This window comes from Manduca sexta, chromosome 16, assembly GCF_014839805.1.
Source record: "Manduca sexta isolate Smith_Timp_Sample1 chromosome 16, JHU_Msex_v1.0, whole genome shotgun sequence".
In the NCBI taxonomy this organism is placed as follows: domain Eukaryota; kingdom Metazoa; phylum Arthropoda; class Insecta; order Lepidoptera; family Sphingidae; genus Manduca; species Manduca sexta.
In genome coordinates, this window is record NC_051130.1 from 11,614,743 (window position 1) to 11,634,835 (window position 20,093).

Here is a 20,093-nt window from a genome sequence, read left to right on the forward strand (position 1 = left end):
GAAAAAAGTAAGCCCGGAGATTCTTTCTGCATTTCTTCTTCGGGTAGTCATCGCTTAGGTAGCTAGTGAAAGGTTGGTAGGTTGACTAGGTTAGGGCTCATGTCCTCACCGGTAAGGATCGCGACGGGTTAGCCTTATATTTTCCCCTACCTGCCAACCCGAGCTGGCTACTTTGTTTTACCTTATGCCTTATATTCCATAAGAATTTTATCCCTAATTTAAAATGTACGTAGTTATATAAGTGATCTTGGTGTTATTCAGAAATAAAATTATTCTTATAAATTGTTTTGACGTATCATAAGTGTAACTTTGTGCGCCTACGTGATAAATAAAGTATATTTTTTTATTAATTATCTATTTTTATTGTTTTTGCACCATCGGTTTTATTATTAGCTTCTTATTGTATTATGCTTTTTCACATTCACAACACAAAGCTATAACATATATAGTGGTGGCCAACTAATTAGATACACTATACTATACATACATACTACTAGTTTAACTTTTTGCTGTGGTTTCCTCATGGTTATGTCAATCTTGGCATACAGTAAACTAATGCACTGTATTCAAGGCTATTTTGACATTACCTTACTAATGGTACGTTACTGGTGATAGGTCTCTCATATCCGGGAATCCGCCTGGGTAGGTCCCACCGCAATGTCTATTTCTGCCGCCAAGCCGCTGTGTAGTCATAGTAGTTTGAAGGTCATTGTAGCCAGTGTAACTACTGGACATAATAAGACTTATCATCTCATGTCTCAGGATGGCGAGCGCAGTGGAATACCAAACAGTACTTTCTAATTCAAGGTGTTGGATGGTGTTTCTACTGTTTATGGCAGGTCATATGATTTACCATCAGGCGAACGGCAAGTTCGTCGTCTCATTTAAAGTAATAAAAAAATCGAAATTATACCACATACTACGAAGGTCTTAAAGTTTCCGGCCTACCCACTTTACATTAATCGGAGACTTGAAATTTTTATTTCATTATATTACATGATTCTTATTACCTACTTACCTTAAAAAATATTAACTTATTACATTTCGTTAAAGAGATAGGGGTGCGTATAGTTAAACTATCGCGAAAAAAATCGAAATGAATAAAATTGAGTATCGTGCTGTGATCAAATTCTTGACAAAATAAAGGAAAACACCGACGGCAATCAAACAACGTTTGGATGCCGTATACGGGTACTCCTCTCCTTCATATTCAACGGTTAAAGAGTGGGCGAAACAATTTCGTTTAGGAAGAGAATCGATTGAAGATGAACCGCGTCCAGGACGACCTTCTGAGGCCATTACGGATGAAAACATAAAATTTTTGGTGAAGAAAGTACTGGAAGACAGACAACTGAAGAATAGAGAATTATCAGCAATGACTGGACTTTCCAAAACTACAGTGCTTGGAATCCTGCATGAACATTTGGGAAGTTTTGGATTCGATTGTTACTGGTGACGAAACTATGGTCCTTTACCATGATCCACTCTCAAAAAAGGAATCGATGGAGTGGCGTCTTCCGAGTTCACCACGACCAAAAAAAGCGAATGTGACCCCATCCCAGAAAAAGATTATGGCCACAATGTTTTGGGATTGTGAAGGAATTTTCCTGGTAGATTTTCAAGAACGCAACACCACAGTGACTGGTGAGTACTATGCTCTTCTACTTCGTCAATTGCGAGACGCTATTAAAGATAAACGGCGAGGGAAACTGTCGCGGAGTGTTGCTGCTTCACGCCAACGCGCCGGTGCACACGTCCGCTGTTTCCAAGGCTGCAATCAGGGAATGCGGCTTCACTGAGTTCGACCATCCACCCTATAGTCCCGACTTGGCCCCAAATGGTTACTATTTATTCTCAAAATTGAAATCTCACTTGCGAGGAAATAAAATTGACACTGATGAAGATGTGAAATCTGCAGTTTTATCACATTTTGAAGAGAAAAATTCAGAGTACTTTTTTAAGGGTATAGAAATGTTAGTAAAGCGCTGTGTAAAGTGCATTGAAATGAATGGAGACTATATTGAAAAATAATAGTGGTTTGATATCAACCATTCATTTTATAGCTCAGGACAAAAACTTTTGGACCTTACCACATACTTCTCTGCTTGAAACGGCAGAGGCAATATCACACTATAGGAAATACATTGACGAACACGCCATAATCGCACTAAACTACATAATGACAAAAAAAAAATAGGGATTTTGAGTGAAAATATTCGTTATTCGTGGAGGCTTTTTGGTTAGCAGTTAGTAAAGATATAGACGAGTATGTGGTTTAATTTTTTAACGCTGTGTCAAAGTGATCCTGTATGGCAGGAGGAAATAAAGGAAACATACACAATAATACTTATTTTGTAGTTATTGTGACATAACTACACGAGTGTATTGTATACAACTAGAACTTGTGAAAAATGCCCTTGACGAAATGCCAGCATTCTATTTTGACTCAAATATTTCTTGTTTTATAAAAAATAATATCTATACTATTATATAAAGCTGAAGAGTTTGTTTGTTTGTTTGTTTGTTTGAACGCGCTAATCTCAGGAACTACCAGTCCAAACTGAAAAATTCTTTTTGCGTTGGATAGCCCTTTGTTCGTGGAGTGCTATAGGCTATATATCATCACGCTATACCCAATAGGAGCGAAGCAGTAATGGGTAATCTCAGGAACTACTGGTCCAAACTAAAAAATTCTTTTTGCGTTGGATAGCCCTTTGTTTGTGGAGTACTATAGACTATATATCATCACGCTATACCCAATAGGAGCGGAGCAGTAATGGCTAATCTCAGGAACTACCGGTCCAAACTGAAAAATTCTTTTTGTGATGGATAGCCCTTTATTTGTGGAGCGCTATAGGCTATATATCATCACGCTATGACCAATAGGAGCGGAGCAGTAATGAAACATGTTGCAAAAACGGGGAAAAAATATTAGTTTTGAGAGCTTCCGTTGCGTGCGCTCCGTAAACGGTTAAAGTTATGCAACAATAATGTATGACGGGATTGTTCCTCTTAAAAAGTTCTAAAAATATATATTATAAAACAAAGTCCCCCGCTGCATCTGTCTGCCTGAACGTGTTAAACTCAAAAACTACCCAACGTATTAAGATGAAATTTGGTATGGAAACAGTTTGAGACCCTAGGAAGAACAAAGGCTCCCGGGAAACTACTACTTTTATAACAGAAAACTTTAGCCTGAAAAACTTTATAACGCGGGCGGAGCCGCGGGCAAAAGCTAGTATTTTATAATTTTAATTAAAAAAATCTCGAAATTTGTTTCTCGGTAATTTCGACTGTACAGGAACTTTAGTTTTGGAGTTATTTATTTCTTATTGGAGTTTTTGTAGTACTGCGTGTTATTAAATTTTATAGTGCATTCACCATGATTGTTGAACAATAGATATCCTATGTCAATAACGTTATGACAATTTCCATCGATTTTCAAATTGTTGCATCATCATTTTCGTTCCTCCTTTCCATCCATCCTTTTTATTATCGTGTTATAAGTTTAACATCAATATCAATTTATTAAACGTTACATTATATAAAGAACCTTAGTGAAGTAATTTGAAGTGAGATAAAAGTATTGTTTTTCCGTTATACAAAATTAGAGGGCAAAAGTTAAGTGTCCTTAATAACCAGATGGGTATATATATTTAAAGTATCGGGTGCACTTCAAACGCAAGTATACTTCATTGTTAAACAATTACTCAATAGATATGACAGTAAAATATTGAAGACATAATATTCCGAGCATTGTATTTTATCCATACATTTTCAATGTTTTTTTTATTAATATTTATTTAAAGGACATAAAATTTTTCCATTTCTTTTAAATTAGTTTTAGGATACAATGAGGCTTGCATAATACTGTGGATTAAAAGCCTCTTAGCTTATTTATTAAATAAAGATTATAAAAAACTGTTTTATCCTGCACATACAATGTAATGGACTTTACAATCGTCGAAGCGTATTTTTTTTAAATCATTTAATTTATTAAAAAGCGACGATACCCTAATTGGTTCTGGAACGGACTGCCGAGACGAATGTCCGCAGGTTCAAATCCAAAGGGCACGCACCTCTGAGTTTTCTAAAAAATTATGTGTGTATTCTTTGTGAAGCATCGCTTGCTTTGACGGTGAAGGAAAACATAGTGAGGAAACCTGCATACTTGAGAAGTTCTCTATAGGAATTTGGAGGTGTGTGAAGTCTACCAATCCGCACTAGTCCGGCGTAGTGAACTAAGGCCTATTCCCTCTCAGAGAGGAGACCCGTGCCCAGCAATGGCACAGTATATAATACATGGCTATAATAAGCACAAGGCTCGTCCTCTCCAAATGTTCTAAATAGTATCTATTGCAATACAGGTAACAACTAAGTCGGCTGCAGGCTTCTCCAACTGCGAAGATAGTAAGTAGTTATTTATAATTTATATTATAATTGAAGCAGCGAGCGTCATAATGGCTTATTATTGCTTAACACCTAATCAGAATAAAGTCGATTTTTTTAACGACCCCAATCCTTTTTTCGATCCATCGCGATATTGGATCAAAGATCTTTTTTCCTTCTTCACTGCCGCGATGACGTAATTGTACTGCATGCACAGTACGGTAGCGCTCGTGAGGTCCTGGGTTCAAATCCCAGGTCGAGCAATATTTGGTTTTTCTGCTCAGTATCAGCCCGGAGTCTGGAATTTGTGCCCGATATGGCGATGGGCTCACCTCCTATCACATCATGGGAACACTTGGCGAAAAGTGGATGCGCTGGTTGATTATTTTGGGATCGTATATTAAAAATGGTCAATGATAAAAGTGTACTTATGACCCTTCTTATTATTGTAAGAAAGGTTATTAAAATACAAACGTTATGGACATTTTTTCTCAAAAGTGAAATTTATAATTCTGTCTATATTATAAATAGTATATTGACCAAAGAAAATTGATTGTCAGAATTATGCTGGCCCGGTTTCGCCTCGTAATGAAGCAGTATAAGAAGATTCATCCATGTGTAGGTATCCAGTCGTGGACAATAATTTACATCTCATTAGGTTTATTTTAAACATTTTGTCATTAAATGTACTTAAATACAGTGAAAACCGGTTATAGCGACATCATAGGGACCACCGAAACTGGACGCTATATCTGATAGTCGTTATAAACGATACGCTTTTTATATGCATTTATTTAAGAGATCTTACTATTTAGTTGTTATAACCGATGCGTCGCTATAACCGGAGTCGTTATAACCGGTTTCTACTGTAATTACATTAATTTTTCCATATTATATTTATTGCACTCGCGGCTTCAAATACGATATTTGATGTCAAGGTTTAAGCACTGTTATCGGGAAGTAATAAGTTCGATTCCCATAAAGGGCAATCGCGAATGTAACACGATTTGAAAAATTTGATGTTCAGGGCCTGTTTCACAAGTTTCAACTAAATGTTACTTGACAGTTATGGTATTAAACACATTCAGTCTTACTTATAAACTTTTTAAGAGATATTTAAGAATTGTTTAAAAAGCTGTCAAAAACATCAGTTTCCTATTTTAAACCTTATTAAAAGGCAAGATGAGGGGTTAGCAACGTAAATTTTTAGCTTAGCTTCAGTGGCGTAGCTATCGGAGGGCTAGATAGGGCCCCGAAGTCCTCCAACTCGGTGACCCCTCTGATTCTGACTTACAAACTATAAATTGTATTTGTTTTTAATTTTATTATAGAGTCAACTGTAATACGACGAACCTGTATTACGATTTTAAGTAGTTTAGTTTGGGCCTTAGTTTATTTTTTGCCCCAGGGCCTTTGGTTTGCTACACCACTGCATAGCTTAGCGAATTTTTTATAAGTAAGACTGATTTTTAAAATACTGTACATGTATTTCTCATTCTATGCAGCATAGATAAAAAATTCGGTCTTTTTTTACGGCTTATACATTTATGTGAAAAGTAGAACTTGTGAAACAAACCCTTAGACTTGTTATTAATGATATACATATACGCTTATATTTGAATTATTTGGATCTTTCGTTGTCTTTAATTATAATTTGAGACAAGCGGAAAATCATTTAGTTCTGTTTTAATTATTATAAATTGCGTTGCATTTAGAATATTAGATTTTATAATTATATTATTACTTTATTTACACGTATATGTAACACTTAATTCACATAGCTTTAATGTTAGACATACGAGAAACTGTTCTAAGAGCCTACACACACGACGATTGAGACGGTCTCATTACTCGCTACTAATATAACTAAGAGTTGAAAACTATACTATAAATAAAAGCGGTGAAAATGCATAAAGTTCGCGTATCCAAAACGCCGCGCCGCGCCGTCTGTGCAGGTCCTTAATTTATGTATGTTAAGGTTATAGCTTAAGGTCCATTTTTCATACATTTTGTTTCACCTTTAATCTGGGTAACTAAACAAGTATTGGCAAGTAAAGAATTTAAATTCACGTCTAGTTAGTGATTAGTTCTCGCAGTTGAAAGAAAAACGTAAAAATAATTAATAATCATGGATATTTCTGCCTTTAAAATTTCGTCATATTAAATTTTAAAGGCCGAAATATCCATGATTATTAATTATTTTTACGTTTTTCTTTCAACTGCGAGAACTAATCACTAACTAGACGTGAATTTAAATTCTTTACCGCTTTTTAAATTCTTAACCGCCATTATGTATTTGTAAATAATTTTATCTGATATAAAACACCAATGAAATTTTGGAGCCGTGCATTCATCAAACTTATTTAGCTTCACTTTTAAAGTTTCAATGGCGTTATTTATTGTATTATAGAAACTGCTGTCAATTTAAGAAGTATGGGATAAACATGCATGTCACACAGGTGTTAAATGGAAATAAAATTATTACGTATTTACCTTCTCTAGTCGACACCTTAGAAAGTAAGGATGAGAAAGAAAATTTTGAAGTTGGTCTCTGTAGAATGAAACGAAACTATAATGCTGAACTACCAAAAAACGCACAAAACAGACATGAAATATTGTTTTATATGAGCCAGTATGTTTAAATACTTCTTAGTTATATTCGGTCTATTACTTGAATTTTTAAATTTAATTTTTACATATAAATCGATGGCTCCCACATATTAGGTCGTAAGAGACCTGTATTAATAAAAAAATTTGGAAACAATTTTTCAAACAATTTAATATCTGTAACGCTTTTCAACATTAATACGCTATATTCCAAGCGTCCGAAACGGAATAAACCAATCAGACTGAGTCACATATAAGAATCTCAAAAGCTTTGTTCTGATTGGTCAATTTTCGCGAAGGTTCGAAAAAGCGATTGAGATTGTTTATTGAAAACTGCGGTAAATTATATCTGATTCGAACAGGCCGGCACGATCGTGTCGATTGGCTAGGTGTAATCATCGTCGGTCGATATTTTATCTGGAGGACACTCCACCTACCCTCAGATGCAATAGTCATAGCCGTGCGCGTAGAAAAAAAAATTTTTTTTGTACCAACAAGCAACACTACATTATAAATTCGTAATGATTTCTTAAGTTTACGCGAATGTTAGACATTTAAATTAAACTATTTTACGAATTTTATCGCGGTTTTAATATTTCACTTATCTCCCGACGTTTTATGACGGTTTAAATGTTATAAATTCGTGTTTGCGCTTTACATAATTCATTCACATAAGAGATTGTAACAAAATAACGTTACGCCTAACAAAAGATAAAGAGGGCGTATAAATAAACTTTAAAGAATGGATAGTTCAATTGAGAATCAATCTATTGGATAGTGATAGTTAATATAAAGTAAAACAGTAAGATTCTAATATTTTACATACTTGTAAATGAAGGTGATAATATGATGGAAAGTTTACCAAATGTTTCGATAAACTAACTTATGAAATATTTGTAAGATATGCGTGTTTCATCCACTAGATGAGGAATTGTGGACTGATATCACAAAACTATGAACTTAATATTGCAAACGTGTACAATGTAACGTGATGAACATTTATAGTCTTATTTTTTTTAAGTATTAATAAATTATTATTATAAGTTAGTTTGTACAATGTGGTTTTAAAGCACATGAATGGGTGTTTATGTCAAACATACGCATAGTTGTTAATCTACGCTATGAATTTTTATTGTGTTCTGCACTCGCTAAACCCACCTTATTAATGGTCATTCCTGATTCATTAGATATGGTTTTTAATAGAAAAAGAATATACATCAATCTTCTATTTTTCTATCACTTTTCTATTTTACAATAACGGTATTTACGATAACTAATATATGCAAATAGCCTTCTAAAAATAAGGTGTCAAAATGCGTGCCACTGCTGATCCTGGCTTACAGGAGTTGAGTGGCTGTGATGGCGGGAAAGTCTCGAAAAATAGCTTTCTAGATATTGACAATTAAAATAACAAGGCCGTATTGATAAATCAATCTCATTTTTGAGTTAGATCTCAAGTAGGCGTTTAATGTATTGAACTATTTAATAAACCAAGCTTAAGCTGTCATTCAAGAGCTCATTTTCAACTGAGTCGGCGCTGTTGACTAAACTAAACTTAGCTATCAAGATCCGTCATATATTATGGACTTGAGATATAATTTGAGCGCCTATATTGGTTTATTAAGTAGCGATAATATTAAGATGCAACTTTGAGAGCGTCTCAGCTGATATCGCACTTGAGAGCGAAATTCAGTTGCAACCATTAATACGGCCTTTGTCACAATCTTTCTGGATAAAAACAACGTAAAGAAGTTAGATTACCTATCTATAATGAATTACTTTTTATATTGTTCATGACGTTAAGAAACAAGTATTTGAAAAATAGACACAACTGCCAGTCATAGATAGAAAAATCTCGAAGTGATAGTTATGTTTAAGTTAAATATTGGGAATGGCCGGGAATGAGCTTTAATGGAAAACACGAATTCTAATAGCATTGTTTGTTTGTGTTTTACGCACCATATTATACTTAAGTAATTGTTTTCAATACCCACATATAGCACGTATAATTGATATTTATTTTTGATGTTATTAGTGTAATTTTAATTTTAGTTATAAGAAATTATATGAGGTCTAGAATAGGGGACGGCAATTCATTTCTGATGAAGATAAAATCTTTCATCGCGAAGCGAAATACAAAAATTAGCAACAAGGCAAATAGCTATCTCATTTTACACCACGGTCCGTTTGGCCCTTAGTTCGAATTGCCGAACCTCGCTTACAAAAGGTGCTTAAAATTGTCTATATAGCATAAACTTTCAATCTCAAGAGAAGTTTTTCATTCAACTCCGTGGTTACCGCAAAAGGAATAGTTTATGCTAGTTTTCCTCCCGTTTACAATGCAGGTGTAAGTACGACTGATTGTTACGTCCAGTCTGAAGTTAGACACTAGCGGTATATACATAGGCTAAGATCAAGGGTCGAATTCTCACGTAGTAGACATTCAAATGGCCTATCGATATATGTCGGAATAAAATGGAGATTATGATAAAAAGTTTATCCTAATACAGAGAATAATTCGTGAGACTGTGTACCCCTAGTAGAGATTTACTCGTTATACTATTATATTCGTATCGAGTAAGTTAAAGTATTTCTCGTATTCATAGTAATAAACGTAAAAGGCAAATTCATCCTGCAGTCGTATTAATTTTAATTATACCGTTACCATGGTTACGTGATTTACTATTTAAACATTTTTCTCGATAGTTGTTTGATAATAATAATCGTAAAAAAACAAATTCATACTGCAGGGCATGCAGTCACATTAATTTTAAATACTTATACCGTTACCATGGTTATGTGATTTTGGTATTTAATGTTAACGCGCGCGCAATGTTCATGCTGTTCGTATTTTAGTTAGAAATACGCTCACAGGGCGCTGTTCAAATTTCCATTCAAAAATTATTAAACGACTTCATTTACTTTACCAATACGATAACGTGTAAATTCTTGCTAGTTTTATATTCAAATACAATATGTAACTTGTAATTTGTACGCGGCATTAATATTTCGATATAAATGGAAATTGCACTATTGAAACCAACAGCCGCCATTTTAATGCGACATATGTCCTATTAGACAAATGTATGTCATGAGAATTCTTCCAGAGGTTAGTAGATTAATTTGAGTTAGTTATTAAGCTCTGGTCATCTAGTAGCGAAAGGAGAAAATTTTCAAAAGGCGACCTGATACTATTAATATATTTTTAAAGGAAAGCCGATATGAATAGTGTCATTCCTTCGTTACTATGATTTATTACCAGCTTAACCACCGCAAGACTTATTATTAATATACTAAAAATCTGAAATAACTGCGATGTAATGTTAATGTTTATTCATTTATTATTGCTTATTATGGTACCAAATATAAAAAATATAGTTATACGATATACCTTATTATTAAATACGTCAAATTTGCGCTGTTTGTGATTACTATATATTACATGTATAATCTTATTCAGTTCGTTTTATTTCAATTAAGCCTTTTTTTACGGGGACAAAACGATTTATAGCTGTCACCACTTGGAGGATGAGTGGAATTGTTATGTTGGTTTGACCGGTCTTACGGCCCAATATCGACACTCGGGAGTATAACATCATCCGAGCGAGCGTTGGACCGAGTCCCTAACCCCAGTATACATACCTTACACCGGCATACCAACCGAAACCGCGGTGGCCTTCTTCGGCGCATACAGGATGGCCTCAGAGTATCTTGTTGCAAGCCCTAGTACCCTTGTGTGCAAACATGGTATTACACATTTAAATTAAACTATTTTACGAATTTTATCGCGGTTTTAATATTTTACTTTTCTTCCGACGTTTCGAAGACTGCAGCCTTCATGGTCACGGGGGGAATGATATTACACGTAACATGTGTGATGAATGCGGCATTAAGTCTTTTGCATGAGTGTTTATCTATATCAGCCACAATAAAGTTATAGAACTTGTATTGTTAGTATAAAACTATTATAATAATAATAAATACATTGTATGCTGTTCCAAGATTTATAAATAAATGAGGAAATGTTAGCATTCCGCCAATATATCAAAACATAAGGTTTTTATGGTATAGAAATCGTTCCAATATAATCCATATATTTTGTGTAGTTAAAATCTGTCATGAAATAAATTTTGGTTGGTCTGTAAGTCAAAACATTACGGTCCATTGTATGCTGGTTCTTCGCAACAGAAATGGATAATACGATGGTACCAAGTTCGCATACAAGAGACCTGGCAACTAGAAAGGTCGCACTGTATTATTGGGACAGCGTCAGATTGTACCTATATATCAACTTACCTTTTGGCTAGAAATCTATTGGATGACGACAATCCTTTTTTTATAAAGTTAAGGCAAAACAACTCACTGCATTTGATGGTACGTGGAGTAGGGTCGAGTTAGTGTTGACTAAAATAAGAAAAAAATGAAAATAAAAATGCTTTATTCATCACGTAGGCGAACATAGTTGCACTTATGATAAGTCAAGGTACATGAGAATATTTAATTATAACTTAATTAAATTAGCTTATATAAACAAAGACAATTTATATTGAAAATAAAATAAATGAAAAATATACTTAGTAAACAAAGAAGCCAGCTCGGGCTGGCAGGGACTGACGAGAAATGTTCAACTCTCGCTAGTTAGCACAATTTACTGGCCTGTTTAAAACCGGTTATATTTACACAGCGTGATCCCGGAACGCGACACACTTACCCGGGCTATGGTGGGTTTTACACCTTATGCTCGTTTTCCGTGCTACCATCGCCGTCAGCTAGATCTATGGGTTGACGCATATAGATAGCAGTGGTAAAGGGTTCTTATGGCCCGATTACTGCCGGCTTCCCTTTTGTAATACATGTAAAATCTAATTATGATTAGAATTATTTGGAGAAAGTATTTATGCATATTATTATAAAGAATTGCTAAATTGGTCCTACTTATACGCCGAAAAATGTATGGAAAACATAATGTAACTATAATATCGTAGCCATTTCATTAATTAGATCTTAATATGGTCAATATTAGTTATTATTAATTTGTAACTTAAGTCTTCTATCTATTATTATTGAAATTGCTTGAACACAGCACACCCGCCCAAACTGTTACTCCTGCTTAATTCATTCTACTAGACAGGCGGTGGCTAGTGTACAATGTTTTGCCAAATCTGACTATGTATTTCTTTTGTTTTGGAAATAAATTATTATTTATTTATTTATATTATTAGAACTTTAAGTAGTGTCGGGTTCGCTTTCGGGAAATGGCACCCCATCACTACTGATAGATAGCTTCCGGCCGACCAAATCAAAGCGACCTTGTGTTAACCTATTCACCTTTTAACATTAGTCCATGACCTTCAAGCCGTAAGTGATTGCTCTCTGCACTCCGTTTCTTAGCATCAGAAATATTAAATATGCATACGATTGGTACCTGCTCAAACTGACTGTTGCATATTTAATACTAGCTTTTGCCCGCGGCTCCGCCCGCGTTATAAAGTTTTTCAGGCTAAAGTTTTCCGTTATAAAAGTAGAAGTTTCCCGGGAGCCTATGTTCTTCCCAAACAAACTGTCTCCATACCAAATTTCATCATAATACGTTGGGTAGTTTTTGAGTTTAACACGTTCAGACAGACAGATGCAGCGGGGGACTTTGTTTTATAATATATTTTTTAGAACTTTTTAAGTGGAACAATCCCGTCATACATCATTGTTGCATAACTTTAACCGTTTACGCAGCGCAGGCAACGGAAGCTCTGAAAACTAATAATTTTCCCCGTTTTTGCAACATGTTTCATTACTGCTTCGCTCCTATTGGTCGTAGCGTGATGATATATAACCTATAGCACTCCAGGAACAAAGGGCTATCCAACACAAAAAGATTTTTTCAGTTCAAACCGGTAGTTCCTGAGATTAGCCATTACTGCTTCGCTCCTATTGGTCATAGCGTGATGATATATAGCTTATAGCCGTCCACAAATAAAGGGCTATCCAACACAAAACGATTTTTTTAGTTGAAACCGGTAGTTCCGTAGATTAGCCATTATTGCTCCGCTCCTATCGGTCATAGCGTGATGATATATGATTTTGAGCACTCCACAAACAAAGGACTATTCAACACAAAAATATTTTTTCAGTTCGAATCGGTAGTTCCTGAGATTAGCCATTACTGCTCCACTCCTATTGAATATAGCGTGATGATATATAGCCTATAGCACTCCACGAACAAAGGGCTATCCAACGCAAAAAAAATATTTCAGTTTGGACCAGTAGTTCCTGAGATTAGCCATTACTGCTCCGCTCCTATTGGGTATAGCGTGATGATATATAGCCTATAGCACTCCACAAACAAAGGGCTATCCAACGCAAAAAGAATTTTTCAGTTTGGACCGGTATTTCCTGAGATGAGCCATTACTGCTCCGCTTTTATTGGGTATAGCGTGATGATATATAGCCTACAGCACTCCACGAACAAAGGGCTATCCAATACAAAAAGAGTTTTTCGGTTTGGACCGGTAGTTCCTGAGATTAGCTATTACTGCTCCGCTCCTATTGGGTTTAGCGTGATGATATATAGCCTATAGCACTCCACGAACAAAGAGCTATCCAACGCAAAAATATTTTTTCAGTTTGAATCGGTAGTTCCTGAGATTAGCTATTACTGCTCCGCTCCTATTGGGTATAGCGTGATGATATATAGCCTATAGCACTCCACGAACAAAGGGCTATCCAACGCAAAAAGAATTTTTCAGTTTGGACCGGTATTTCCTGAGATGAGCCATTACTGCTCCGCTCCTATTGGGTATAGCGTGATGATATATAGCCTATAGCACTCCACGAACAAAGGGCTATCCAACACAAAAAGAATTTTTCGGTTTGGACCGGTAGTTCCTGAGATTAGCGCGTTCAAACAAACAAACAAACAAACTCTTCAGCTTTATATAATAGTATAGATTTAAATAGAAGTTGCATTTTTTTTTTTTTGCAAGGCAAAGTGACCGCACTGCTCCTGATGGTAATTGGAGTAGAGTCTAATAGAGTGTCGACTGACGAGAGATGATTAGTGACTACCCTTCCAAGGTCGACACAATTATGCCGGCCTGTTGGAACTGGATATACACCGATCCCTAGACGCGTCACACGTAAGTGGGCCACTATGGCGGGTTTTAACACCTTGTGTACGGTGGTCGGTAACCGGACCAATATATAATATATCCTACCATCTGCAGAAATGTAAATAAACTGGTGTCTATTTTTACTTATGTTGTGTTTAATTTCAAGATATAAAGTTCGAATGAAAAGAGCTTCTCTAGTATAAATAGGTACCTAATTTATTATTTCTAAATCAAGTATCTAAAATAAAATAGACTAACTACTACAATAAAAATATTCATATTTGAATTTGTAGGCGCTTTTAACTTATTCAAACAGAGACTGATCTTACAAATTAAAATCATATTAGTTTGTTCGTGCCGCTAAAGTAAAACTCTACGTCGACGCCTTCAAAGCGAAATATTGATCTCGAATCTGACCTAGAAAAGACAACCTGAAGTAGGTCGGAGTAATCATATAATACGCAATATATAGAGCATGTATTGTTACATCGTCGGGAAGAGTCTTCTGCATAGTAAAATTCTTAACATCGTCTGATTACTAGACATTGGACATCTTAAACACACGCATTACATAAGACAGCTTAAATAAGCACTAAGTATATTCAAATATTAATATATTTATATAGGTACCCATTAGGTACTAATTTGTTTTTAAATACATATTTTTTTTTAAATTAAGGAATATTTCTCATAACTACAATAGGTAAAAAAAAAAACAAATTAAAACTTTTGGATCCTGTTTAATTAAAGCATCTGCACATTATTGTAGTACCTATGAATAATATTATAACTATTGACATTATAACATGAATAAATGATTATGTTATTAACTATTTATTTTAAGAAGGAGCTATCCTTTAGTAGCCTAACAGTAAAGGATCACTGTCGATTAAAATCACAAATCGGGGGAATCATTAATGAGTAGCATGTTTTAATTTAGGACTAAGCTCTTTTCTTAGAGGCTCTCAAATCATATTTACCAAAGGCGGTGTCCCCAGCAAAACAGTGCGCAAACTTTTAAAAGCGATCTATTTGATATTTATAATACATATAGAAAAAATAAAACATCGTATTCTTATAACTATTAGATTTAATAAGCAACATTATTGAAGTTCAGAATTTAGACAAACACCTAAAATTGTTTTTTACGAATAATTCTTAAATCATTGCATATTTTCGGCCGTAACTCGTGTGAGTAAATGTATGGAACCAATGCTCAAGTTCGCATACTCGGGAGAGTGCCTTAATTAAAAAATATATATTTTTATTTATACACGCCAGTTATAGTGTTTCCTTTTTTCAAATTCTATTAATTAACAATTTTTTGTCTTTTAAGTTATTCTTTCTTTCAGTGGCGTAACTGAAGTTGTACCTGCATATATCTTTCTCCTGTGATTTTCTTAAGGTCCTTAAATAAAAGATGTAAATTTAACAATATTTTGGGACCCTCTGATACTGGGTCCGTTGCCTTTTATCATTATAAATAATGTCCATCATGCCACCATATTGCCACTGCAGTCACTCAAACAAATTACAGTATTTTTACTAATTTTATAGAAGCCGTTAAAAAAATATCAGCTCAATGCAATATGTTGTAATATTTACAATCTTCACACTGCACATAGGTGGTTTTAAATTTTCCCACATTATGTATGATTTATCAGTGATGTCACTTCACTAGATATTTTTATCAGTATGACTATCGATTAATGGTAATAAAATAATGATTCTTAAATGTTTCTGTTACATAAATAATTCAGTTTAGTTTACATAATTTGTATTTACCAAATAAATGTCACACCAAAATATTATTTATTAGAATATATTTTTTACACACAATTTTTTTTAATTTGCCTGTTATGATGACTTGGCTTTTATCTATCATTTATTAGATTAACCTCACTGCAGATATTTCACAATACAGTTAACATATACACAAGACATTAAAATTTTCCTTTTAAACATGAAGGCCATTGTAAGCAATTAAGTTTATATCCTGAAGAGGTATTAAATACAATAAACAAATGTATTACAAATACAAGGTAACTGTGTACTATACATAATTCAGGTGGTTTTGTTTCTCTCCGTCATAAATGCTAATTCAGGACATTAAAGCTGATTTATTTATACATACATAAATATGCCTAGCACAAGACAACAATCCTTCAGAAGGACATTGGACTACTTACAGTTACATAAATTAATTAGCTATCCTACTCATGTCGGATTTATTAAATACTTTTTTAACATCTTCAAACACTTGTTGGGGTCCCACCTCTGCATTAATTCTCCTGACAAGCCCCAGCTGATCGTAATGCTGTATGATAGGCATGGTGTCGTTCAGATAAGTGTTGAACCTCTTCTGCAAGCTCTCCAGGTTGTCGTCGGAGCGGCCGCTGCCCGCCGCGCCGCGTCCGAGGCACCGCTCAGTGCACAAATCCCGGGAACATTCGAAGAACAATACGAACAGTAACTTGGTTTTGTCTGACATGACTCGTTCCCACCCGTCCAAATTGTCCTTGTTGCGCGGGAAGCCGTCTATGAGGAAGCGCGACTTGCCTGACTTCTGCATGGCCTTGTGCAGCAATGAACACGTAACCTCAACCGGTACTATTTCTCCGTTGCGAATTTTCTGCTCAATCATCTCCCCGTACTCGGAGCCCTGACGCTGCCGCTCCTCGCGCAGCAAGTCGCCCGCAGACAGATGTACGAAGTCATATTCTTTAGAAATAAACGAGCATTGAGTTCCCTTGCCGGAGCCTGGCGCTCCCAACACGAATACGACTTCAGGCACCATCTTGTTCAGATAACGCGAACACTGTCGCAACGTGCTATTCAGCATTAATCTGTGAGACTAATTTATTTAACTGAATTTCAATTACTTTTATAAAACATGCGCACAGCTGCGACCTTGAGCACTTTGACGTTACGGCCGTAATGTCAATTTAACAGTCAATGTCAACTAAGAATGAACGACAATTGAATGATATAAAAGCACTATTATACTGTACCATAGATAATACACTAATATCTATTTACATCTATAGTTATATAATAGTATCTATCCATATATATACTATACAAACTCTATTTATTTGTTTGAACGCTAATCTCAAAAACTACTGGTTCAAATTGTTTTTTTTTTCTTAGTATTTGGATAGCCCATGTATCGAGGAAGGCTAATAGGCTATAATATAACATCACGCTATGACCAATAGAAGCGGAGCATCAATGCAAAATGTTGCAAAAACTGAGAAAGTTTATTACTTTTGAGTTTAACTTCATATTTTATACCTGATTATTAGAATTAAAAATATAAGTGAAGAATCAGCATTTTCGTATGCGGATGTGTTCTTTACTAGGTAGCTTCTAAAGTAGGTATCGAGTTAACTATAGAATCAGTAAATTTAAGTTTCGCGAAGATTTTGTGCTATTACTCGCGACGCCACGTTGCAATTTTTACGACCCGTGCGGTGTCGCAATTTGCTTCAGTATTAGCAAAACAGCCTTGGCAATATACTGCCGGAAGAAATATCTTTATAGCTTTTATAAAATATGAAACATACACACCTTTTAGAGCGGTTATAGCCTAAATGGGTGTGGAACTGACTGCTGAGACGAACGTCTGCTGGTTCAAATCCCAAGGACACACATCTGACTTCTAAATTAGTGTGTATTTTTTGCGAGTTATTGCTCGCTTTAACGGTGAAGGTAAAATCTATAGGAATTTTGAAGGTGTGTAAAAGTCTACCAATCTGCACTAGGCCAGTATGATGGAACCCAGCAGTGGGGCAGTATATAATACAGAACCAATATTTATTATAATACGCAGTTTATCCTTATAGGGTTAGGTAAAGCAAATTCCCGACTGCGGGTGATACTACCCAAGATTTCTTCTCAATTTATATACTTACATCTAAGTAAACAAATAAAACTTTTGAGTCAAATATATTCTTTATTACACATTTCACAATTAACACAAGATTCTACAGTCACCAAAGTACATACCTGAAACAAACAAATTCTTATTAGAAACATATTTTGATTCATTACGTTATTAGAGTAGTTATTTGTTGATCAGTAATTATTAAATTTGACCTCACTGAAATTCAGAACAGGTCTGTGATTAAATCATCATAAAAATATCTCGTAATAAAGAACGAAAAACATATAAAGATAGCAAGCATTCAATCTTGATAGTTGCGAGTACGTTCGCAACTGTTTATGAGCAATAGCTTGCTATCAGATGGACAGCTACACCCCACGCCCTAGACATATTTACTTCATACAATTTTCAAGAAATAAATAAATAATATTTTGATGTATCTCTCTATCCAGACCTAAAAAGTCAATAGCATAATGCTATATATCTTAGAAATGCATATAAAGCATATTTACCAATGACATTGCATTCTCCATTCTCCTCAGAGTCGTGACCTAGAACAATAGATTACAATTAATACTTTTGAACATGCAAGTTTAGAATTGTATATATTTCATTATTAATCAGTCCTGTTGAGCTTGTATGTGATCATGGTGGCATCAAGCGGTTGAGTTTATCATCATTATTAAATAGTTAGATACACCTAATACTATTGCATTTACAATTTTGTAGCAGAGTTTGAGCTGTACACTAGGTTATCTTAAAGCACTTTTTGGGTTTTTTGGGTCTTGGTTTGCACGGAACAAACATCACATGAGACATGACAACCGATTGTGTGATATCCTAGTATATAAAGAAGCAATGTATTTAAATTAACCTTCGCCTGATATTGCGAAAATTCCTGCCAAAGCATTGATATTACAAATAGGTATTACTGGTCTGCACTATAAAAATCTATTAGTTACTAATTGATTTAAAGTAGGTAATTTTTATTGTTTAGAACTAATTTTAAAAGCGACAGTGTAAGATATCTTACTTACCTCAAATACTTGAAAACTCGCTGAAACTTCCAAAACTGTTGCATCATCCCATCTAAAAGAAAAAAATATACTTCAGATACTGAAGGAATGACAATATTAACAAAGTAGTATTTTAAAATAATTCAGTCCTGTTGAGCTTGTAATAAACCTTCAAGGTGGCTTCAGGGAAGTTTTTATCATCATTCATAATTTATAAACTTTACACCTTCTATAGAAAGGGTAGACAGAGATGCAACTTTGTCTCAATAGTTTATTTCGATCTTATATTATACATTATCAGTAATAAATTCCGCTTTTGGAGGAATTTCGAATAAAATATACAAATAACACTAATTGTGATTTTTCTAAATGAAAATCGAATTCAGGACTTCATCGATGCATAAATTACATCAATGAGAACAATTATATATTAAAATTATAATATAGATAGTGTGGTTCTAGCAAAGTGGAAATTAAAAACACACTATGCCATTTTAAGAGAAATTATGCACTTAGAACTGCATTAAAAATATGCTAAAATTAAATTTAGATACTAACCTTCCAAAACCCCCTTTGTTGTAGGTATCAATCTGAAAGAGAAAGAAGGATCATAAGTTGCTGTAAATTTACAAATAAATAGCAATGTATTATTAGAACGATCAGTTAAATGTAAAGGTATCCTCATTACTCAGAACAGGTCTGTGAATTTTTTTCATCATTTATAAGACAAAATATATAAAAATTAGGCGAGTCTTGTGTTCTTTCTCACTTCAGAAACTTATCACCCAAGATCAGGAAATGACAACAGTCAGTTTTTGTTAAAACTGATAAAATTAATATTTATTTTTATAATTAATATTTGTTTATAGATTATTATTCTGTAAAATCTATATATTAATATGTGAAAAAAAAAAACATTGTACTCTTTTTTGAGCATATGTGGGGAGGTGAGACTTGGCATTATTAAAGTTTATATAGAAGAGTGCAAAACATTATATTTATGAATTGCGGTCGAATTTAGACCAGTGGGCGATCCACGCGCATTTATAAATAATTCTTACCTTGGTATCTGGAGAAAATAAGTCTGCA

At 34.4% G+C, this 20,093-nt stretch overlaps 2 protein-coding genes and 1 long non-coding RNA gene across 5 annotated transcripts in view; 1 reads left to right on the top strand and 2 right to left on the bottom strand.

Annotated features, from left to right (window-relative positions):
* The window catches only part of LOC115452000 (ATP-binding cassette sub-family A member 3), a 72,140-nt gene that overhangs the window by 51,163 nt on the left and 884 nt on the right, over positions 1 to 20,093 (top strand). For 2 of the 3 annotated variants that reach the window (XM_037439086.1, XM_037439088.1), the window contains one exon: positions 4,368 to 4,410. The exons of the other annotated variant lie outside the window; for it this stretch is intronic. The gene's annotated coding sequence lies outside the window, so the exon portion shown is untranslated. Of the gene's footprint in view, positions 1 to 4,367; positions 4,411 to 20,093 lie in introns of those variants that run through there. 3 annotated transcript variants of the gene reach the window in all.
* Positions 14,827 to 17,050, bottom strand: LOC115451999 (UMP-CMP kinase-like). Its single transcript, XM_030180421.2, has one exon. It carries the CDS (start codon positions 16,942 to 16,944, stop codon positions 16,303 to 16,305), a length of 642 nt encoding a protein of 213 aa, XP_030036281.2. The 5' UTR covers positions 16,945 to 17,050; the 3' UTR covers positions 14,827 to 16,302.
* LOC119189462 lies at positions 18,042 to 20,059 on the bottom strand. Its single transcript, XR_005112422.1, has 4 exons — positions 19,563 to 20,059; positions 19,026 to 19,077; positions 18,501 to 18,539; positions 18,042 to 18,110 (listed from the first exon to the last, which is right to left on the bottom strand). It is a non-coding gene; the product is annotated as an uncharacterized LOC119189462 (long non-coding RNA).

Coding starts and splice junctions, on each gene's coding strand:
- LOC115451999 (XM_030180421.2), bottom strand. CDS start 16,944: ATGCTGAATAGCACGTTGCGACAGTGTTCGCGTTATCTGAACAAGATG.